At 40.5% G+C, this 25,346-nt stretch overlaps 1 protein-coding gene across 1 annotated transcript in view; it reads right to left on the reverse strand.

Moving 5' to 3' along the window:
- Window positions 1-25,346, reverse strand: part of PXDNL (peroxidasin like) — a 263,150-nt gene that overhangs the window by 36,153 nt on the left and 201,651 nt on the right. The window contains 2 exon segments of the mRNA XM_075062026.1: window positions 3,117-3,251; window positions 15,387-16,890. Of these exon segments, the coding sequence (XP_074918127.1) occupies window positions 3,117-3,251; window positions 15,387-16,890 (1,639 nt within the window).

Here is a 25,346-nt window from a genome sequence, read left to right on the forward strand (position 1 = left end):
GCTGCATTGAGATCTGGTTGAAATTTTTTCAGTCTTAGCGTATGCGCAACATGGCTCATGTGGCACATGACCAGTACTCTTCACCAAATTTGGTCCCCTACTTTTTTCAGATAAGAGAGCTTTTAGTTGAAAAATGGCTTTTTACAAATATTTTTTCATGTAAAACTATCGATCTCGTTTGAAACATTTGTTTTTTGTGAAAAATACCGTGCTATAATTTTTTCCTAAAACTTATTAAAAACATGTTTAAAATGGTTAATGAAAACCCTATTGAAATGGTTAATGACATTTATCATTTACCAATACCCAGCACACAAACTATTTCAATAATATTTGTAAAAAAGTTTAATTGTGAATATTTTCAAATAAATGGGAAAATGGATCCATTCCAAATCCTTAGAAATGAAAAAAAAGTATGAATCATATTGCAAAACAAAGACAAACCCCTTATATTATAAGCTGTTCATGACAGGGACAGTGGGTTCTGACATGTTAGTAAATCACCATGCATTTCACAGTACTGTGCTATTTAAATAAATAAGTAAATAATAACTTTTAAAATGCTAAATGCATGTTTCACTACCCTCCTCTCTTGAGATGAGACAGATTTGCTTAGCTTTACTAACTCCTTATTTTAAAAAATAATTATTTTAAATTTTTGTTTTTAAAAATATCACATTTTATTGTACTGCAGAGAAGTCATGGGAACAATAAAGGGTTTATTCCGGATCTGAACTGGAGGATATACATAGTACTGGAGCATTCCACAAATGAGAAACACTGCTCTCCACCCTCCCCCATCTCCCTAGGGAACTTTGGTTGAGCCCAGAAGTGGAGTGGGTCTGGTGAGCACTTGTGCACAGTCATGCTGGAGCATTTCCTCTCCATGCACACTCCTGGTGCCTCAGAGTGCATGTGAGGAATGTGCTTTTGGGGAAGGGGAAAGTGTTCACTTCCTCCCTCTGCTTCCCATTGGCTTGCTCAGGGTGTGTATGAGATAGCTGATTGGCTCTCTTGGGTGCCATAGACCTTCCGTACTTCAAACCCTGCTGGGGCAGACAGGGTAGAAGTTTGCATTCCTTGCAGCATCATGGAGGCCCGTTTTTAGTTTATAGGAATAAGAATAGGAATTGAGTATTAGAAAACAATCTGGAAATGTCTAGTGGGTGCTGTGCAGTGCAGATCAAAGGCTGGAAGGGCCAGCTTCCGGAGGAAAACAGTACAAGACCCAAGATATGGCTGGTGTACCTACTAGCCTACAGGGAAGGAGATACTTCAATCCCTGAACACTTAAGGTATCCTTTTGGAGGAATCATAATTCCTCCTCATGGGTGGGAATGGCAAGATCTTTCAGACCTGGTCTGAGACTTAGGGTTAAGCTCAAGAAGATCAGATGAGATGGATTGGTTATATGTCATGAGGGCACTTAACCATGTACCATATCCAATAAAATGTCTTGAATTCAAGGAGCATGAAGGCTGTTGATAGCTCCCTTTGGTTAAAGATATAAAGTTGCAGCCTGCTTCCTTAGCATCCATCCCTGTTTCATTCACCTGCATGTCCTGATCAACGACAGCTTTTTAATTTTAGATTTAGTAAACACTGGCAACAAGAGCAAATGATTACAGGGAAAAAGGATTAGAAGCTTGTCCATTGTCCTACTACTATCTCTGTACAACTATAAAGAAACTAGTAAAAAAAATCATTTAAATTTAAAATCATTTAGTTTTAACGTTTCTTCACTTTTGCTGTCAGCTGATAAACTGGTAAGTTAGCTACAGTTTAACAGTAAAAAGCCCCAAACTCCTTAGATTCTTTCAAGCATCAGTTATGATGGACTCAAATACTATTGTATGCTATGTCAAATCTGAGGTATATGCGTGTAGCGAGGCCTCTGAACTTCATTGGTAGTATTCCAGTTGGGAAAATCTTGAGTACTGCAATCCAGCCATGGAGACTAAAACTCCCATGATGCCTTGGGTGAAGAGAGAGCACCCACATGCAGTGGGCTCCATTTTGGAGAGGCGCTGAGATTGTTTTAGTGGAGCTCTGTCCATAGATGCTGCTAATCTGCTGTCAGGAAGCCAGAAGCTGCTGCTGGGAGCCAGCTGAAGCTTTGATCAAGCAGGGAGCCTTGTAGGTGGTTGGTGGCTTCACTGGAGCCAGGGCATTGACTGTTGCTGTTTCTAGAGCTGACTGAACTGGACTTGCAGCTAAGGCAGTGTGAGTAACCACCACCCTTGTTTGGGAAAGTGCTTACAAGGGAAGGGGACAGCAAAGAAACTTTAAGGGGTTGTCTGAGTCTGCGAAGAGGGGGAGTGGTCTTCTCATGGAACCAGAACCCAGGGTTGCTGACATTTGGTTAAAACAACTCCAGTCTTCAGAAGGGCTGTGCAGCTTGGCATGATCCCAAATTAGAAGTGTTCTGCCCGTTGTTGCCTTGGCTGGACTGATTCTCCAAACCACCAGAGTGCTGTCTGCAGTTTCAAGATCTTCAAGTGCACCCATGCAAGGAAGAGTTTAGAACTCTGAAATCCAGAGGAGTGTACCCTCGGGGGAGGTAGAAGGTGGAGGTGTAAATGCAAGTTAGATATGTTTCCTCTACTGAATATTGTATTTGTTAATTGATTTATTGAACTGCCCCCTGCTGATTTAACTGAGTAGTCACATTTAATCTCAGTCTGTTAAACCATGTTTCCTTAAATTGTTAAGTATAGGTGTGTTAACTTTAATCTAAATGTATAATGGGTGTATATTGTTTATAATTGGTATTCTTAAAGTAGACCCATTGCACAGATTAGCTCAGGTTTATTCCTGGAGCCTCCCAAGCACACCATTGAGTGTGTACAGGGCCCAGCCAGATGGAGACCCCACCTATTTTAATTTCCTTTACAAGTAAAATGACTGCAGCAGACTGGTGGACAGAGGATTCCCACCTATCCAACATCTCCACTGGGAGACTCAGAATCTCATTTACTGTCAACAACTTCAGGTGCCTGGGCACATAGGTGTGGATTGCCTCCCAAGTAACCCAGGGAGAAAAGGATGATTACGTTTGTATGGTATACAACTAGATTAGCATTTTATGGACACAACTATCATGCAAACCTGATTACCTATCTCCGTTGAAGAGCCGTTGAAACTGAGTGACAAAAAGGCACATTAGGGTTGGTCCCACTCTTGTACCAGGAATCAGGTCCTCCACCATCAGAGCTGGCCAAAAGTCGATGTTCAGTGGTGTACCATAGAGCCTAGAAAAAGAATTCAGATAAAACTCAAGTTACAATGAGTATGGAGCTAGACTGGCATTTTGCTTCAGGCTCATTCTCTTTGGAATGCAGGGTGTTTTTTTTTTACAGAGGTTACTTAATCATTACAAACTTTCCTTGAAAGTCAAAACACACACAATGATTTCTCATCAAAAGAATTCTTATGATCTCACAACCTCCAAAAATGTTTTTGATATAGTCACTGCTGTAGTTTAGAAACAAATCTGAATGCTGAATATTAACCTGCTCACTAGGCAGCTTCTCAGATTTAATATTTCAAAATGTGTCTGATACACAGTGAAAAAAAATATTGGGATGAGTAGATCCAACTCCAACCCAACTTTGCCTTCCTCTTTGAACACTAAACACAAATAATATACATTTTTCAGCCACATTATTTTAATAAAGAAAACATCAGTTCTAGTGGATTATGATATTTGTATAGTTTGAACTTCACTCAGGTAAGAATCACTATCAGCTACTATATCTAAGCAGTATTATGTCAAACAAAAGAAACTTTTAAAGCCAGCTCCTTAGCTGGTCTATATTGGTGTAAGTCTCAATGAACTATGCAAATTTACACCACGTGAGCATCTGGCCCTTCATTTCTAGAGCCAAAGACAACTGGTATCTGAGTAATGTTCAAAAAATACAAATATCAAGATCCACTGGCAAAACACTGGGCAGTTAAGGCAAAGCACATTAGAGTGTTTGACAAATTATACCCCTCTGGTACGCTTTGTGATGTCACTGAGGGTACGTCTACACTGCACGATTATTTCGAATTAGCTTAAACCGATATTACAAAACAGATCTAATAAAATCGGTTTAGCGCATCCACAGTGGGATCACGAAATCGATTGTTTGCGTCCATGGTCCAAAGCTACCATCGATTTCAAGAGCGGTGCACTGTGGGTAGCTGTTCCTCAGCTATCCCATAGTTCCCACTTCCGGGTTGAGAGCACAGTGCCTGATGGGGCAGAAAACATTGCCCCGGGTGGTGCTGGGTACAGCCTCACCCCTCCCTTTGTGAAGGCAGCAGACAACCCTTTGGCGCCTTTTTCCCGGAGTGCATTGAGCAAACGCCATAGCACAGCAATCATGGACCCTGAGATCACAAACGGTATCCTGACCGTTGTCAACACCTCGCGTACTCTCTGCCAGCAGCATTCAGTACACAGAGGGTGACATTTACAGTACTCAAGGAATTATTTATTTTACTTCTCTTTCACGTGCTGGGGGGGGGGAAGAGACTGACGAGCTGTTCCGTGAACCACGCAAGACGTCGTGTATTAAGCTACAGACATTGGGCGCTCAGCCAAGAATGCAAATAGTTTTCAGAGACTGCTGTGGAGACTGGTAGCTGTAGTCCTCATTACCCCCTCCCTCCCTCCATGAGCATCCGTTTGAGTCTCTGGCTTCCCGTTACGGTTGTCACGCACCGCTGTGTATCCTGGAGTTTATTTTTCAAACGCTTTGGCATTTCCTGTTCTTTAACGGAGCTCTGATAAAACAGATTTGTCTCACCATACAGCGATCAGATCTAGTATCTCCCGTAAGGTTCAATGCAGGAGCTACTTTTGCATTTGAACTGCATCGCCACCCGTGCTGATCAGAGCTGGACACGTGAAAGCAGGAAATGTCATTCTAAAGGTCTCGGGGCTTTTCCTGTTTACCGGCTTGAGATTTCAATGTTTATAGTCATTAGGTACAGAAAATCATTGATTTCAACAAGACTACTGCTACTAAAATTTATCTTGAATATTCTTTTTACATAAAACTCATGATTTCTTGACCAAACATCCCAGAATCTTTTGTGCATTAGCCGAAGGTGTTTAAAGAGGGTTTTCTTTTGGGTAAATGAATGTCTTTGTCCTAGTAGGCCTAAACTTTATTAGCCACTCTCTTTTTATGCTCAACTTTAGCTGACTCTAGTGTGTTTTCAATAAGCTGAATTTAGCTTGACCAAAGCATATTAAATAATGGATTGTGTGTCCTTTTTTTATTCAAAACTCTTGACCCTTGGGGAAATGCTTGATTGTCTTACTTAAATAAAACTTCAACTGAGTTAATTATGTGACATCATAACTATTACATCTGAACATGCAACACTGTTTATGCCTGTGTGTTAAGTTGCGAACAGCCGTAAGTCTTCATAGAATCAGGGCCTATGCAATTAAGAAAATGGAAAAAGATACAAAGTAATAGCAGAATGGAAGACAACCTTGGGGAAGAAGGAAATAGATGATATAATGCAGACTCGATAGGGTAAATTGTACTTTGCATGTTCCTTTAGTGGGGCTTCTGTGAAACCCAATTCCTTCCTCTACTCACCAAAGCACTAAAATAAAAGGATACGGTGCAGCCCCACAGGAGTTGCAAGGCAATTAACAAAAATATATTGAGATTAGACTAGAACAATTTTGAGGTCCAAATATGTAAATCCTAGCCAAAATGTAGGAAAAATTAAACACTCATTGTGGATCAAAAGCAAACAAACACCAGTGGTGACCATAATCAGAATACCAAATGATGCAGTCACACTGCTTGCTGAAATATAACAGCAAATTAAGAATAGGTGCACTTTCCTTTAACAAAACAGTTCAAATGGAGTTGATATTTCCCTTATAAGGCCCCAGTGCTACTGACTTTTGAAATCCCAAGGGCTCTATGGGAATTCAAGCATTTGCCCAGAGGGATCAGATTGCAGGAACAGGGTTTTATAATGGAAATATTTCATTTAATTTTAGATGGGTAAAACAGAACACATGTACAGTTTTCTAGTTAGGCTGCAAATTATTATTACTATTATTAAGAAAAAATGGTCTAAATACCATCCTCCTTCCCCCCCTGGAAATGTAAATATTTTCTTAGGTTTTAATCAAAATTCCTCATAAAAATTAAAATTGAAATATTGGTTTATGAAAACAGTTTTGGGTTCCAAAAACTTAAAAACTTTATCAAAGAAGAAACAAAAAAGTTACAGAAAATTTTATGTGAATTTTTTTTAGTACAAAAGACATCTTTTGTCAGAAAAAATATGTTTAACTGAAAAATTTCAACTGGCTCTAATTAAAATTATTTTATTTTTATGAATTCTGGAAACCTAATTTGCACCTTAATTATGACAAATAATAAACATTACACATTCACTACCATTTCACATAGGGGAGGGCTCTGATGGAGACATTTTATAAGGGCTGAACCTCCCTGCAGTCCTGTGCACAGGTGCAGGGGTCTGCCTACATGAAGCTCATAGCAGAATTGGAATCTAAAAAAATAATAGCAATATATTAATAAGGAGACTAATCACTTTGTATCTAGATCAAGTGTTAAGACATAATATTTCTAGTCTGTATAACTAGAAAGCCAGTGCCTCTCTCATTCTTTAGTTTTAAACTGACTGATTATTTTAATGAAACTGTTTCTCTGGTCCTACGTACTGCTTTGATTTTTAATTATATGAAATTCTAGAAAGGATCTAGGAACATTGTAATTTAATGTTTAATATCGTTCATTAACATGGATAATAAAAACTTGACCAAAGTAGTTGCCAGAAGATCAGGAATAGAAATTATACAGGAGGTTTTTTACATCCCAATCAAAGTGGATATATTTCTAAAGTGTTCCTAAAACAACAGACAATGTGGATTTTTAGTAATCAAATTCAGCATAATAAAGGTATCAAATATCTGCTAGTGCTCTTGATGCAAAGACAACCAGCAATAGGGCAATCTTGGACTATTTATTATTTTTATTTGTATTATGGTAGCATCCACAGTGTATTAGGCACTGCTCAAACACACAGGGCCTGATCCAAAGCTATTGAAGTATATGGCAACCATTTTAAAATGGATTTTAGATCAGGCCAATAAGGAACCACCCAAAGAGCTCACAAGATGAAACACAGTGAGAGATGAAGAGCATTGGAGAGGGGTTATACATATAATCACATTTCTTCATTATTTTTATGAGCCCTTTCCTTGAAAGTACTTTTCTTTAAGCAAAGCAGTCATGTAGACCTAACATTTATGTCTTATTTATCCTAGCTCAGAAAGACACACACAGGCCAGGTTCTCTGATGCTTTTCAGACACTTTGTGCTGCTCACGAGGCAAAAAGGTGTTGCAACTAGTCACAAATTCCCACCAGAAATTCATCCGGTATATGGAAACTCCCTGCTGGGCTTAAATATTCCACAGGTAGGTCTGCATCTCTGTTCACCCACAGCACAGGGAGCATGGCAGGACAGAGAAGAGCAGAGCATCACTAATCCTCCACTCATGCAGGGTCCTCTACCAGTGGTGTAGGAGCTAGGGACAACCTTCAGAGACAAGAGCCAGTCTTTGCCCCACCCCCACCCATCCTGCATCCCCCTCCTGCTCTGAGCAACGCTCTGATGCAGGAGAGAGACTATTTTGTTATCTAGACTTGATATGCTTGTCACAGCTTCTTGACTATGTCCATTCAACTGACTATGCTCTAGGAATTATTTTGGGGGAGTTCTATGGCCATTGTTATACAGGAGATCAGACTAGATGATCACCGTGGTCCCTTTTGGGCTATGAATCTATGAGTAACAGTGTAGGATAGATATAGCATTATTTTGGGCAGTTATTACTTAGAAAGGATATATAACTAATAGAATTACTTTATTTTTTAAATGGAACAATATGTTTTCTTGATTTATATGTTCACATTTATAGCTGACTATTTTCTCAAATAAATCATTAGTAACCCCATAATAAATATCAAAGCCAATCTGCAGCCTTAGGGAGTGGCCACCTCCCATTAAAGTCCATGGAAAGAGTCCCATAGACTTTAGTTATTTGTGGATCAAGCCCTAAAGGATAAAGCTTAATTTGTAGTATTTTGTTATTTACAAGCAGGGCCAGCTCCAGGCACCAGCAAAAGAAGCAGGTGCCTGAGGTGGCCAATGGAAAGGGGTGGCATGTCCGGGTCTTCGGAGGCAACTCGGTGGTGGGGCCCTCAGTCCCTCTTGGAAGGAAGGACCCGCTAGCGAATTGCTGCTGTAGAATGAAGCAGCATGGTAGAGCTGCTGCCAAAGTGCCGCCGATCATGGCTTTATCTTTTTTTTTTTTTTGCCTTCACCCCTTGGGACGGCAAAAAAGCTGGAGCCGACCCTGTTGACAAGTATTCCAACTAGCACTTCTCACAAATGTACTTCTGGGAACAACATGCCTGACAGACATTTTTCTTTGTTAGGTGGCCTGAAGTTTATCTTGCATTTCCTATACATATATTATGCTATATCTATTTGTAAAATCTTCTGCGTTACAGGACTTGTTCTCACTTATGACTGTGAGCTAGTCCGAGTTTTCTGTAACAAGGCCAATTTCTGTTCTCAATTTTCACCATGTTCATCTGCCTAAGGGAAAAAACCCTATACTATCACAGCACACAAGCAGCACAATATTATATTTCTACATGGAGTTTCTTCTTCCCTCAGCTGCGTTTTCTACATCCCTTTATCTGTCTTTGAGGATCCTTTTTGTTTCCCCACCCTGTCCCCAATTCACACATCTCAACTGAAGACTGAATGGATTTCATTGGTTCCATCAATGTTACACCTGGTTGGAGAGGATCACTGTTCAGTAACCCACGACAACCCATCCCCTTCCTCCTCTAGAAAGCCCTGCAGAGCACTCAGTCTGTACTAGCCCAGAGAAATGAGACCAGAGAAAAGTAGTGATCTTTGTACAAGATAATTACTGCTAATTCTGCTCTGAAACACCTTAATAATAAAGCTGTAAGGATTTCTTACACCAGGTACTTATTCTAGATCACTTTAGTTAAAACCACTACTGTCTTGAATTATTCCTAACATTTTATTCCTAAAATGTTATTGACAAAAGAGGAAAGAACTAAAACAGGCCTCTTGGGGAACAATTAAAAAAAAACAGAGGGAAGATGATTATTTTTCTCAAGAGTATTTTTCCACTACTTCGGCTCAAGTTCTAACAATAATTACACTGAAAAAGATGTTGAGAGGATGGACAAGGAAGGCAACAGGTCATGTTAAAAGTGGAGCAAGAGGGAGTGGAGAAAGGAGTGTGAGAATGAAAACTTTCCTTTTTAAAACGACTTTATCAGCTTGTTGACTTCATTCAAACTTGTTAGCACTAAGACCTGAGATTGTAATATTAGCTCAAATGAGGAGAATTGTATGGGGATATACAGTGCTTAAAACTCGTAACTGAATAAGATAAGTGACTCTTTAGAAAAACTTTTAAGCTACAAAACAAACTGAAGTCCTGAAGTCACATTGGATAAATGAATGTCATCTCTTCTGTTTTTCCAGTAGAGAGACAAACAGAAATAGTCAAAAGATGTGTAAAGTTTCTGGGCCAAGATTGTAATAAGTGGGTAAGTGCCTGAAGTCAATGAGATCTGCTGGGTTTTCAGAACTTTTAAAAGTCAGACTCACTTATTTATGGATTCAAAGCCTAACTTGAGGAATCTGTTTTCCAAAATCTTGGCACAAGAGACTACTTTAAACTAACGTTCAGAGTACATACTCTAAAGCACGGTTCTGAAGTAACGGAAACACAAATGTGAATAAATACAACTCAGAAATAACATCTAAGGGAAAATTACGTTAGGAAATAAAATATAAAATGATTATGGATTACTGGGTAAAAAAGACATTTTATCTGAGGTAAATGTGTAACAATTTGCAAATACTTTTTGGGCTGCAAATTTGCCGAGGTATATAAAATCATATTTACTACATAACAAAATGACATTTCTCCCTAGAACAAATTAATGGCACTTCCATGTAAATGTTTTCTGCATGGTGAGTGTGAAAAATGTGAAATCAATAGGTCTAATAGTACTATAATATTGTGACAAAATTCCTCCTCTACCTTGGGGTGTCCTGTGCTCATTGGCAGATTTTCGCTCACACTCAAGTGATCTCCCCCACAGTCTGGATCAACTCTCTGTGTCTGATCAGGAGTTGGGAGGATTTGGGGAACCCGGGCCCCACCCTCTATCTCGAGTTCAGCCCAGGGCCCTATGGAATTTGCAGCTGTCAATAGCGTGCCTCTTGTAACAAGCTGTGTGACCAGCTAACACCTCTGCTGGGCTACTTTCCCCAAGGCCTCCTTCCAACTACCTTCTTATATCCTCAACCCAGGACCTTTCTCCTAGGTGTTTGAAACGCTGTATCTCCTTAGCCCTCTAGACAGACGACCCTACTCAGTCTCAGCTTGTTGTGCCTCTTGCTCCAATAGGAAGCTCCTCACACACCACTTCCCTCCTCTGGCTCCCTTCCCCATCTCGACTGAGAAGAGCTCGCTTTAAAACCCAGGTGCCCTGATTAGCCTGCCTTGATTGGCTGTAAGTGTTCTAATCAGCCTGTCTGCCTTAATTGGTTCTAGCAAGTTCCTGACTACTCTAGTACAGACCCTGCTCTGGTCACTCAGGGAACAGAAAACTACTCACCCAGTGACCAGTATATTTGCCCTCTACCAGATTCCTGCACCCCACTGGTCTGGGTCTGTCACAATATATATAATGAAAACTCCAGATCTGAGCCCTGAACTAGGGGGAAGGGAGTGAGATCAAATGTTGCAACTGAATTTTGCAGCCAAGTTTCCACTCCATTTACAAGTTCCACATAGAATGGAACTGTGTTGCTAAATGTTGACCACTTTTGCTCTTAGCAGATTCTCAGATGATTTAATCTCTTTTGGTCTTTGTTACTGGAAAAGGTGATTGTGCAACCTTCATCTTGCTCAGAAGCCTGCTGTAATAGTATTCTGAAACTTGCAACCGCAGTCTACCTGTTTTTAGCATCCTGACACTGGCTGCTCAACAAAAATATTCACTTTTATATTTTGGTTTTGACCTACCCAGTGTGTTTCTGATACCCAGACACATTTCATTCAGGTTATGTTCCACGTTGTCACCTTTTAAAGTTACAATTTCTAGTCATAGAATCACTGAATGACAGATTTCTGTGCCTATGTTCCTGCTGATTGAAATGAATAGCTTATCTCAAAATGCAAACCAAAATGCCTTATCTGTTTTTAAGTGACATCTTAAAGCTTTCTTGTTCACTGTTGCATTTTTATCAGTAATGATAATTGTTTTTGTTTTATATACTTTTCTGTACTTTGAAACCAATGATGTGTACCGTGCTACATATAAAGCAGTAGTGCTGTATATTTTTTGTGTAGGATTATACAATTTTAGATTTCAATTGCAGTAAACGAATTACACATTCAATGTGAATACTTTTGAGTACATTTTATTTGCACAGTAGGGAATCAATGCACAGTATTGATTCACATAACAGTATTGTATTTTCCACTCCATGCATCTGATGAAGTTATATCCCATGAAAGCTTATGCCCAAATAAATTTGTTAGTCTTTAAGGTGCCACAAGGACTCCTCATTGTTTTTATTAGTACTAGTGTTTCAGATGGAATTACATTCAGGGCTGCTAGCTACGCTGCTATTTTTAGTCCACTAGCTCAATCAGAACTAGCACGGGTATGTCTGTCCAACCAGGAAATTACACCTCAGCTTCAGTGTAGACATTTCCTTATAGAACAAGAAGCTAACTAGCCATGTCATTGACCTCCCCCATGCTTTTTACAACACGAAGGGAAGGTTGAGTTGTTATTTATTTTGTCAAACTCTCGAGAGATTATAAACAATTATTACTACTTTATTTTATCATATTTAAAGACTGGTGAAAGAAAACATAAGTTTAAAAAATGTGCTATACTACATTTTCTCTATAATATGTTATATATGTTAAACATCTCTGCAAGTCATGTACAGCTAGTGAGACTTTATTCTAGTAGGAAGGGTTACATACATTTTCTTGGAAATGCTCAGAGCCTTCATAAAAAAAATCAAATCCCTATATTTCTCCATAAACATAAGCAAAAGGATAGAGCGCCAGTCACCTGAGGTCAACAGTTTGAATCCAGGATAGGTCAGGGATGATAGAAAATCATTACCATCTGACTACTGTTTGTTAGCCTATATGGAATGAGTTCATCACCACAAATGCACAGGTGTTTGCATCAGAATAACCAATAGTGTTAGTCATGATGGCACTAATTATCAGCATCATTGAGAGTCCAACAGAGAAGCAAATACACATGAAAAATGACCTATCAGTTCACATTTAATTATGGTCCCTCCAAGTTAGCGTTGAGTCATGTTAGAGAGACTAGAGCCACATTAACACAGGGAAATGCTTTCTGCTGCACTTTGCAACAGATCTTTAGTAAGTTAATCTAGCATTTGCCATTTAAATTATTATTATTTATGTAACCCTTCTGCCCCTCTGAGTTGGCAGCAACAAGGGCCGGGTTCAGTATCCAGGGGTTCCGTTTCAGTAACACAATGCATAACCAGCTTGAGCCCCCACCCAGTGACCTGGGACACTTACATACCACACCCCCCTGGGCGCCTCTAGGAGGCAATACTTCCCCTCTCGCAAGCACGGAGTCTGAGTGTAGCAAAATCTTTTTAATAAGGAAGGAATCAATGCGGCATCCATTGGAAACACCACAAACAGAGTTATAACACAAACCATAAACAAAAACCCACCTCCAAGTATTTGGCAATGTCCTTTTCCCCTTAGGGTCTTAAGTCCAATCACCCCAAAGTCCAACAACCCAAAAGTCTCTGGTCAATGCCACCCCAGAATTCAAGAGTCTATCTGTAGAGGTCCCTCCCCCAGCCTGGGTATGAAAGGGGCACCTTACGTGGTCCAGGGCCAACTGCCCCTGCCTCTCTATGGGTTCTGCTTCCGCCTTCTCCACGAACTGCTCCGCTTTACCAGCCGCTCCACTCTGCTCCTCCAGCCGTCCTCACAAACTGCTCCGCTCCACCAGCTGCTCCGCTCCACCAGCTGCCCTGTGAGCTGCTCCAGTTGTCCCTGCAAAACTGCTCGGCTCCGCTCGCTCTGTGGGCCGCTCCAACCGTCCCACAGCTACTCCGCTCTGCCAGCCGCTCTGGCTCTTGTCCTCCAGCAGTGTCCAGTGATCCGCTCCAGCCATCCCCAAACTGCTCCACTCCGCCAGCTGCTCTGTTCCGCAGTATAGCTTCAGGCTCTCCCCACTAGTTAGCACAGTACTCAGTGCTCTCAGCTCAGTAATTTCAGCTCTTTTGTGATTTCAACTCTTAGTGATCTCAGCACATAGTAGGGGAGCCCCAGTGCTAGTGCACCATTAGCCCAAAGTGAGTTCAGCTCAGTAACCTGTATCTAGATTCTTAAGGGAATAAAAAAATCAACTCTGACATTCCACAGTGGAGAGAGGAGGGGGGTGGAACTGGTGCTTCTGGCTCCACAAGGAGACTGCACCACCAGGCACAGATACCTGTCCCCAGCCTCTCTCAATTCACTGGATTTTGGAACCCATGTCCCTTGTCTAGCAAGTACCACCCAACTGAGGATGAGTCATTTCTGTTACAAAGCAGTCCCACAGCTTGGCAGCCTGGGATCGGGTAGGTGTGCCTATGCAAATACACTCTCTGAAATTCTTTCCACCAGATGTCAGGGTAGAGCTCATCCTGACTCTGCTTACCTTTATACCACACAACAAACATGCTTCCTGTTTGCTTGACTAAACAAAAGCACTTTCAAGCTAGTATTAGACAGACATCCCTAGGTTGCGGGGGAAACAAGGAGGAGACTGCAGTAGGAAAGACGGGGGCAACTCATCAGTGAGATAATATTGGAACTCATTGAGGGCTAATGTATGATTTGGTGGAAATTTGTTCCATTACCAGATCACCAAAAATTAATATCTCTGCTAACTCATTTGTTGACTAGGTCTCACAACAGCTGTGGGTCCTGAGGAGTAATTACAGTGATCAGTGTCCTTGTGAACTAGCTTAGGAAGGGGATTCCTCATGTAAAGAGGTCAGCATGGAATCAGCCCAGAAACAGTTGTGGGAGAAGCAGATAATCCAGGCATTAAGAAAGAAATGAAAGAATGGTGGGTTTGACAGTAAGTGGAAGCAGAGAAGATTTCAGAGGACAGATAAGGAGTTATGTTTTGTCCATGTTAAATGTAAGTTGATGGCAATACATTAGAAGTAGATGTGAGATAAATCATGTGAGATGCAGGACTAGGTGAGGAGTGTGAGGTAAAGAGTAGAGAGGTAGCTCTGGTCACCTTCAATGTACAGACAGTACCTGTGAGTATGCGAACAGATGAGATCACTCAGAGAAAAGGCGTACAAATCAGAAGAAGGAGCCAAAGACAGAGCTCTGCTGGACTCCACAGTAAAAGGGAGAACAGAGAAACCACCTAAAAGACAGAGTGATTAGAAAAGGAGAACCAGTAGAAGACTGTATATTAAAAAAAAAAACACAAAACAAGAAAGGATAAGATGCTGAGAAAGAGGATATGATTAACACCATCAAACACAGCTAAAAAATGAAGGAGGGCTATAGATTTGTCAAGAAAAGCTTGTTAGAAATCTTGTGCAAGCAGTTTTGGTGGAGTGGGAAGGGTGAAAGCCAGACTGGGGGCAAGGGATCCAGCATGGAGATGATGGAAAGGAACTCAAGTAAAGAGTGTTAAATGGCTCATCTAGTGTGTTTGGAGATGACAGGATGGAAGGAAGGAAGGAGAATAGCTGAAGAGATAAATAGGACTGAGGATGGGGAAACCTTATGATGCTTGTATGTTGAAAGAAAGAAGCCAGAAGAGAATGACAAGTTAATTAAAAGAGTAGAGGAGAGGTTAAAAGTGGGGGTAAGTGTTCAGATGGGAGATGAATGGGGTCAAAAACATAGGTGGAGCACTTGAGGAAAGCAGGCAAAAAGGGTCAGTGCCAGGTATTGGGAAGAAGGAAAAGGGCTGAGAAAGGCTGAGGGAAGATAGAGGAAGGGAGATAGAGATCTCATCAATCCTGTCTGAAAAAACAAGAAAGGAAATTGCATGGAGAGGGAGACTAAGATTAGTCACTGTGTGACTAAAGGTTTTAAGAGGGAGTTTACAGTTAAGCAATTTTAAAAGCATTTAAAAACAGACTTGCTGTGGCCTCTGATGAGACATTAAGATACAGTATTAACTGCCATGTATCACACACAAGAAGTGTACTTTCACTAATACTCACTTTTTCAGCTTCTCTCTAATCTTTGGCTCTTTAATCTCATTGTGAAGATCCTCAAACTTCTCAACTGAGGTTAAATTACAGAAAAGCCTATAGTCAACGTATGGAGGAATCCCACGGTTATGCCCCCTCTGGATATTCGTAGCTGCCAGATCCAGAGACACTGAGTGTGCCATGGAGAAAAGCCTCTCAGTCAGCTCCAGGTTCAAAAGCTGAGAAGATACTCGCATTTTATCAGCAATGCCAAAAAGGCCACGCAGGAGTGGATCAATGCCACCTTCCTGGATTATCTGGAATGGTGAAAAGAAAGCTTTGTGGAGTGAAAGGTGGCCTTGTGGGATTTTGCCAAAGGTCTCATTAAAGTGATATAGAATCGGATTGATCAATGTGTGACCAAACCTAAAAGCTGCAGTTGCAAAGGAATTAATAATCACGGCATTTACATTGGGGTTATAACCTTTGTAGTCACCCATCATCTTCACACCATGGTCACCAAGGATCTTGGGTAGCCAGTGGCTATAGGTAATATGTTGCATCTGTGCACCAATAATCTTTCTGGCTTCACTGTAAATAATATCTCAGTTCCAGCGTGGGTTCATTTTCAACAGTGCCCTTGCTATGCGGTTATGTTCACGGAACCACAAAGTGTGCATGGCTGTGAGGTCCAGCTTATCATTGGCTCGGTGATCTCCTGCAAGGAAGCAAGGTATAGAGCTTTCATTTTCATCTCTTGTGCATTCAGTCAGGGGACCTGTGGCAAATGGTAATAAGTATTTTCCAGAAGATGGGACAAGCAGGCCTTCCTTGAGGAGACCATGTTCATTTGTATTATCCCTTAACTCTTCTGACTCCCTGTCAGAGCTTGCATAAACGTTAGAAGCATTGATATATGATGTTAGATGGTTTATCTGCTCCCTTGCATAGACTGAATTCATTATTAAAGAGGTCATCCCACTACCACAAACTGGACTTGAGCGAACAAAGAACATGCATTTAGAATTTGTCATTCAAGGATCATTCTGAGGAATAGTGATGGGGAAGCAAGGTGCATCATTAGTACACACTAAGCTACAAAAGCGTCCATCAGAAAAACGTGACACACTCAGTGCAGGCACCGTTTGATCCAAGTCATGGTCTAAAAACTGGCCCCATGGCATGAGCATGTGAGTGTACCTATCATCAGGAGTTATAGTCTCTGTACCAATCATTTCTGTTGAAATAAGCCTTGGTAGTGGAAGACGATAGCCATTATACAAAGAGTCATGACTGACACTCCTGGATAAGTTAGCACCATTTTCGTATACAGGTTTAAGAATCTGTTCGAAAGCAATCAAAGAGGCACCTCACACTGGATGCTGTAGGTTGTTGCATGTTCCATGGTAGCTTCTGTACTTTTGATGGAAACAGATGTCAGAGCAGTTTGGAAAACACCTGTGAGCTGTACATCCAGAGAGATTGGCAATCAGATTGAGGTAGTGTGGGGAAACCAGGTTATTGTAGTGAAACTCTGAAACACAACATTTGAAGAAATTAATTGATCTCATATAAAAGAGAAGTGTAAGAATCCATGTATGATTCTTAAGTTCAATAGTAATTAATGGTGTGTATACATGGATAAAAGTCTCTTTATCATAAAGTGTTTGTCCTGATATAGGCCTTACTCAATTTCTGATAGACTGTGGGTCTGCTCCTGCTCCTGGAGAAGTTAATGGCAAATCTCCTACTGACTTAAACAGGGGTCAGGATTGGGCTGAGGAAACACTGAAGTGATAGCAACAACAGCTAAAGTGGGGTGTGATGTAAATACCAGAGAAGAATAAAAAATAATATACAGAAATGCTAAAACTCTATAAAATAGGTCTGAAATATGGGCAGGTAACAAAGCAACTAATATTTAAGATGGAAAATGCAAGCTAATATTGCTGGAAGATGAGGGAGGAGGGAGAGAAGCCTTATCATTGGGAGGCAGGTATTTGGAAGGCAGTAATGCTGAAAGAGGACTAAGTGATAGTGCAAATTAAATTTGAGCTAGCAATGCAACAGGAGAGCAAAAAAATGATTTTGTTTCTGTTTTTAAAGCAGAGACATTGTGTCACGGACTAGGGAGGTAATAATCGCTGATGAAACCAGACTGAGAATACTGCATTCTGTTCTTGAATCTGAATGACAGAAAGTTTTAGATAAACTGGAGAAAATTCAGAGAACAACTGACAATATTTAAAGGGCTGAAGGGACTGATTTATGAAAAAGATAAAAAGAAATGTAATAGCTTGGCCAAACAAAGGCTAAGGGGGATATTAGAACTGTCTATGACTATTTGGCGAATAAAAACATCAAAGAGAAAGAATGCATCAGGGGATGAGAATAAACTGATAGGAGGAAATTGGGCAAAGGACCACACAGGCTGAACATTAGAAAGCTGTTTTTAAACAGAAAAAAATATTAGCCTACAGAAGACACTCCCACTGAATATGGTGAATGATCCATCATTTCAGTAATTTAAAATTGAACTGAATAAAGCAGTGGAAAGTATACTGTAGGAATGAATCTGAGATAGACTACTGATAGAAGAAGTTTTTATACCCTCTCCATCTCTAATTTCTACAGTTCCAAAAACCACACAAAAATACCCTGCAGAAAATCAGAATATTCTTTCAGTTATTTATAATATTTTCACTACTGAAAACAGTCCTCTACAGCTCTTCTACACATTTCCATTGTAGTTCAATGTAACTCAGTGCCATACCCTGCTCACAATACATTTCTCTTATAATAAACTCCATTACAAAATGTACATTACTAAGAAACTGGGTAAAGGGGAGACTACAACAGGTCATACTGAAAAGTGTACTGTCAGTACGGAGGGAGGCTCCTAGTAAACTGGTCTTGTGACCAATCTTATTTAACATTTAATTAATGATCTTGGCACAAAAATGGGAGTATGGTAACAAAATTTGTGGATGACAGAGTGGGAGACATTGCCAATGCAAAGGAGGACCAGAATATCAAACAAGATTTGGATGACCTTAAAAACTGGAGTAATAGAAATGGGATGAAATTTAATGGTGCAGACTGCAAGGTCATGTACTTAGGTAGTTGTGACAGAATGTATCCTGTGTCCATACCCCGAACACTATTGCAATAATTTTTATACAAAGTATGGCTTGAGAAAGATTTAATAACTCAATTTGCTGACCAATAATATCATGGCAAAATGCATGTAGCAGTGTTATATGTAAAGCTATAAACATAAGCTGAGATCATGACTAAAAGTATGGAGTGGGCCAAACCCATTCCTCAGAGACAAAGAGCAAGCTGATGCCTCAGCCAGGTGTAAACAAGGCTGATAGGCCATTCCTTGCTAAGTGGCCATTCTTTGGCAGGAAAGGAGACAAGGGCAAAAATATCTACATCTTAGCAAAGAAACAGCATGGAGTTGCCTTCCACATAGGCTGTTACCCTTCTCCCAGCTGGAAATGCTTCTCAAAACAGGTAACAAACTATAAAAAAACACCCCAAGGCACCCCCTCTCTTCCTCCCTTTCTGTCCACTGATTCACTGAACAAAATGGGACAAAGGAAGCAGTCATTGAACAGAAGAAGGGGTCCTGCCCTAAGAAATTTAACCAGTAAGAATGTTGAAAGCATATGGAGAGAAAAACTTTGCTTTGACTTTAACATAGTTTGGTAAATTAGATATTAGTTGTGTTTTATCTTTATTTTTCTTGTAACCGTTTCTGACTTTTATGTCTCATTACTTGTATTCACTTAAAATCTATCCCTCTGTAGTTAATAATTTTGTTTTATCTAATCCAGTGTGTTTAAATTGAAATGTCTGAAGAATTAGTAAGATGGCATAGTATTATCTTAAAATAATAATGGACTTAATTTAATAATACTTCTATTGTCCTGGAGAGGGCTGTACAGTACAGGACATATTTCTGGGAGAAAATTTAAGACAGAGTTTATTGGGGTCACTTTGCATTATAACCAAGGCTAGTAAAAGCCAAGGTGTGGCTGGCTGGCTGCAACACACAGATAGACATAGCTAGAGGCTGTTTGTGAGAAGTCCAAGCTGGAGGCTACAGCTGCAAAGCAATGTAAAGGGAACCCCAGCTTAGAGGGCAGGGGTGATACGTCTACTTGTTAGTCTGGACTATACCATGAGTATGTCACAGTTATATTCTGCTATAAGTTGGGGATGTATCAACTGGAAGCAACAGAGTAGGAGAAAGACCGGGGTGTATTGGTTGATGACAGGGTGACTATGAGCTACTAATGTGAAATGGCTGTGAAAAAGGATAATGAAATCCTAGGATCCATCAAGTGAGGTATTTCTAGTAGAGACAGGAAAGTATTATTACCATTATACAAGACACTGGTGAGACCTCGTGTGGAATACTGGGTGCAGTTCTGGTTTTCCATGTTAAGACAGATGAATTCAAAGTGGAACAGATGCAGAGATTACATTCCTCTAATCATCCTAGGGCTACTAGGATGATTAGAGGAATGTAAAACCTACCATATGAGAGGAGATTTAAGGAACTTGTCATGTTTAGCCTAACAAAAATAAGGCTGAGGGGAGATATGATTGCTCTCTATAAATACATCAGAGGGATTAGCATGAGGGAGAGGAGTTATTTAAGTTAATGGCCAATGTTGGCACAACAACAACTGTCCATCAACAAGTTTAGGCTTGACATTAGATGAAAGTTTCCAACCATTAGAGGAGAGGGTTTCTGTATAACTTTGGTTCTGTGACGTATCCTGCATCTATTCCCCATGTTTGAATCTGATCAACTCAGTGTAGCACAGCTGTATGCCAAATAAAGATACCTGACTGACAAAGGCTGGAGTTGAACAGAGTTCTTGGGAAACTGAGTGGAAAGAGGTCTCGGAGGGAATCCCAACAAGGACTTCAGAAACTCGGCCAGAGGTTATAGCACTATTGCAGAATAGGTGGGTGAGGTTCTGTGTCCTGCAATGTATGGGAGATCAGACTAGATAATCATGATCGCTCATTTTGACATTAGTGTCTATGAGTTAGCCACCTCTGCAACAGCTTCCCTTTTCCATTTATATCCCTGCCCCGGACTAGCCATGTGAGAGGTAGGGAAACTAGTAATGTCTCACATGCTGGGTTGGAAAGGGATACACCTCAAACTTTCTTTGCCTCTGTTAACTCCAAGTTATGATAGAATGGAGTGACAAAAGATAAATAGTTATCTAGTGGGACCAATTCTTTCAAAATACAATAGTGATTACATGGATGCATCCCTACTGTATGTGAATATGAATGGTGTAGATGAATTGCACTTAAATTATAATTTAAAACATAATAGCAGTAAAGAATATACTTTAAGGTAAATGAGAGGAAGAGTGCTCTGGAGCAAATTACCTGGAATAAAATGATAAAATAATAATTTGCTTATTATGTTCTGATGTTAACTACCCTGTATGGGAAAAAACACATAATCCCTGAACTAGAAGTTCAGATTCCATCAGCACATGCAAAGTTGTTACCCCTCTGAATCTTCTATATTAAGAATTAAAAAGTAACATGAAAAACTCAAAAAAAAAGATTGGTTTTATAGGAAATATACTGTTATTAGCTCTGCGAAAAAAAATAGCTGGCACAACTTCTTACTGGAAAAAAACAAAACAGGTGCTGAACATTTGGCTCCTATACAAAAGCATTGCACAAGGAGTTTCATCCACTTATAACATTTGGCGTATGAAAACAAAATGACATCAAAGGCTGTGAATATGGAAGGAAATTGTCTTATTTGTAAGAGCACAACAATAATAATATAAAAAAATTAAGCACAGAATGTGATCACTGATAACAGCAAATCTCAAATCTTTAGTGTTTCTTATGGCTAGTTTGTTTAATATATCACCTATCTGATGTCACAGGCTTTGTACAAGAAATATCAATGATGGGTAACGTCAGTCACCCAATCCAGTGTTTTAAAAAAGATAGACAATGTATATTTGTGGAGACTGTGGGAATTATCCGTATTGTTCTGTATTAATCTTATATCTGTCTATGGGCTTGGTGATTAATGGTGTTTCTGGCTAAAGGGTATCCAAAGAGTTAAATCAGTCTGAGCTAGCTTTAAACTTCAGATACAAAAGCTAGTGGGTTCAAATAGCCATATTCACATGCCCATTGGACAATAATTCCTTTGATGCTTACCTCTGAAGGTGTGGAATTGGGTGTGGCTAGTTCAGAGGGACAGAGGGTAGAAAGTCTCCAGTTGGAAACCAAGGAGTTTTTTTTTATGCTGGAACTTTCAGACAAAGAGGTTGGAGAAGCAGTTAAAAAGCTGAACCTTGGAGGAGAGGAGAGCCAGAGGAGTTGCAGAGAAACTGATTGTAACATGGTCCCCAGATGCTGAGGCACTAGGGATAAGTGAGGACCTACCTAAAACTTTCAAGGGACAGTCAAGTTTATGTAAGACAACGTGCATGTAGGTTTTTCTTATGTTTTACCCTTTTCTCTCTGATTCTTATGCTGTTATAAACAAATAAACCAAGCTTTGTTCTCTCTCACTGGAAATTCTAGAGCAGATGTCAAACCTAGTTGGACCCCATGGAGGTAATACGGTTGGTAAGTAGAGGGTGCTAGAATCTGGTGGTCCAGTAAAAAGTGTGGTGAATCATGGGATTCAAATCTGAAAGAAGTGCATCAAAGATGGCCACAGCGGGAGACAGGACATTGGATGAGGTGAGCTGGTATTCTGAGGTGGTACTGAGAATTCATTTTCTCATGTGCTTGGCTAGCTTGTTTTTTCTCAGATGCTCAGCATGTATTTGAGAGCCATATGTGGGGTTGGGAAGGAATTTTCACCCATGTCAGATTGGCAGTTACCTTGGGGATTTTTCACCTTCCTCTGCAGCATGAGGTGAGGGTTGCTTTCCAAGATGATCTGGATGCACCTCAGTCCTTCCTATTCTCTGCCTGTGGCATACAATAGTTTAGTCTCCTGAGGGCTGTGATACTTTGGTTTAATTTTGGTTGTTGGGTTTGTAGTTGCTGGGTGGTGGTGGTGGCCTGTGATGTACAGGAGACCAGACTAGATGACCTGGTGGCCCCCTCTGACCTTAAATTCTATAACTCTGGTTCAGGCCTTTTGCTGAAAAGAAGTGCCCACAGACTGATCACAGGTATGGTTCACCCCTCATCCAGAACAATATCATATAATATCATATATATAAATCATATACACAGAGTCAATCACAGCAGGACTCTTAAAGAAGTCTCTTTCCAATGGGAAAAGGAGAACAGAGGAACAGAAAAGAGGACCGGCTGGCCACATCAGATAGATCCAGCCTTCAATCAATCTCAGGTGTTCCATCCCCCATGGATCCATAGAAACAACAGAATTAGGAATTCCTGTCCTTTCCTTACTTTGAAGCCCCCTAAACCCCTACCCAGTGAGGGGCCAAAGAGACAATCATGCCTTTAATTTTGACATTAATTTCATATGTTATTACATGGTAATAATAGATAGCATGTTTAAAACAAACATAAGGAAATGCTTCTTCATACAACACAGAGTCAACCTGTGGAACTTACTGCCAGGGGATGTTGTGAAGAATCAAAGTATAACTGGATTCAAAATAGAATGAGGAGAATAGGTCTATCAATGGCTAGTAGCCAAGATGATCAGGGACCCCACTGCATATTCTGGAGGTCCTTGAGCCACTGACTGTCAGAAGCTGGGACTGGATGACAGAGGATGGCTCACTTGATAATTGCCCTGTTCTGTTCATTCTTTCTGAAGTAGTGGTGGGCAACTGCAGCGGCCATGCCTAGGGACGGTCAATGTAAACACTGTCTTGCGGTTTGCCAACAGATTATCCTGACAGGCCATGTGCCTGCTCTGAAGCATCTGGCTCCAGCCACTCTCAGAAGAACCATTGGAGTGACCCTGCATGGCCATCCTTATATTCTAATAATTATATTATTGAAGGAAGAGCCAGAGAATTATAAATTTGTATTCTTGCGTTAAGCAGTAGTGAGGATACAGACATGGACAGTTACACTTCAGGAGATACTGCTGTGCCATCAAAGTCCTCCAATTTAGGCCCCAGCACCACCTGCTGAAGCCTTGAGGTCCTCCACATTATCTCTGAAACTCAGGAACAAGTCACTCAGTTAAATCCTTCACCATCACTTCTTCCATATGGTTGGTGTGGCAACTACAATTTCACCTGAACTTCATCGAATCAAATGGCTACATCAGAAGCAGCAGAATTTATTGCAGTAATGCCTCCTTCATATTCATAAATTGGGTGGTAGATAATAATATGCTTGATGGTTTGTCATGGGGAACCACACTCACATGCTGGGGAGTCCTTGATTTTCCATTTGTGCATTAGATGTCTGCATCTACCATGATTGGTTTGGATTTGGAACAGAGTTGACCAAGATGACTGTGGAAGATTGAACCCAGGAACCTTCTGCATGGGATCCAGCACAAGGTGCTTATTTTTTAAGTCTTGTTTAGCCCAATCTGCTTTCCAAACCTTCTCTGATCATAGTCCAATTGCATGAGGCAAAGCAGATGTTCCCAGAAAGGCTTGCAAGACTTAAGAGATTGTGGGGGGGCATTGTCGAGGTCTTGGTGGATAGGAAGACATCTGTTTTCCTGGATTTGCTGAGCTTTACAGAGCATTTCAGCAATTCGGCGTATCAGTGGGGAAGCGAAGTTAAAAAGAACATGTAGCTATGGCATTGGTGTCAACTTAAGGGTTCCAGAGACACATGGCATCACTGTATTCAGTTGGGTGTCAACAAGTCACGCATGGCTGCATCTGCTCCATATGGGTGAACAATATTCAGCTACCAAATATACAAGTAGTATTGCAGATCTTCGCAACGCTGAGGCTGATGCACACAAGGTTGTACCTGCCAGTTTCTAAATTACGTTGGCTCTCATTTTTATCTTTGCAGTTACATTCTCAAGGTGATCATGGAAGGTAAGGATGCAGTCGAGTTCCACTCCGAAGTATGTTGGCATGTAATTATGTTGCACATTTTTACCACAGAAAGTTACTTTGTGTGTTTTTGGCATTCCTATTGTCAAGACGAAATGCACTTCCTATTGTTTTTCCAGGGTTTAGTTACAGCTTCCATTTCCAGAAGTATTGTTCCATAGTTTGGAGGTCCTCAGTTCATGGAGGCTTGCTGCTTGGATTGTCATGGCAAAATCATCTGCATACGCATATTTCAATAATTTAGTTGGAGGCATACCACTTATGGAAATATTAAAAAGTGTTGGTGTCAGTACAGAGCATTGTGGTAGCTTGTTTATGGTACACAGTGAGCTGATCTTATTACCCAGGTGCACCCATAGGTGTTTGTTACTCAGCATGGACCACAGAAGGCGAAGTGTTCGGTAGCAAGGCATAATTTTTTCAAGTTTCAGCATCAGACCCTTAATCCATATAGTGTTATATGCAGACGACAGGTCAACAAATACTGTGCCAGTCTTTAGTTTTTTCTGACAGCCTAAATGTGAGTTCTGAGTACCAGAACTTGGTCGCAACAACTACATTTTGGCTGGAAGCCTGCCAGTTTGACAGGGATAATTGGCTCAGTAAAAGGGTGTATTCTTTTAAGGATGATGTGTTCAAGAAGTTTATACATCATGCATAGCAGAGAAACTGCCCTAGAGCTTGCTGCTTCATTTGTGGGCTTTCCAAGCTTTGGAATGGCAATTACCATCACCTCATGCCATATTTCAGAGACCTGTACCATCTTTAAGGCAGAGGAAATGGCCAACCATCCTACCCCCCAATGTGCACACACGCTTGCCCAACCTGATGCAAAATTGGCTACTCAGATTTCCTCCTGTGAAAAACTGACAATATCCTGAATTAACTTTACTGAATGAAGTAAAAGCTTATTGAATTAGGTTTAATACCTTTGGGGCCCATTGTATTACAAATACAA

This window comes from Chelonoidis abingdonii, chromosome 2 (genome assembly GCF_003597395.2).
Source record: "Chelonoidis abingdonii isolate Lonesome George chromosome 2, CheloAbing_2.0, whole genome shotgun sequence".
In the NCBI taxonomy this organism is placed as follows: Eukaryota; Metazoa; Chordata; order Testudines; family Testudinidae; genus Chelonoidis; species Chelonoidis abingdonii.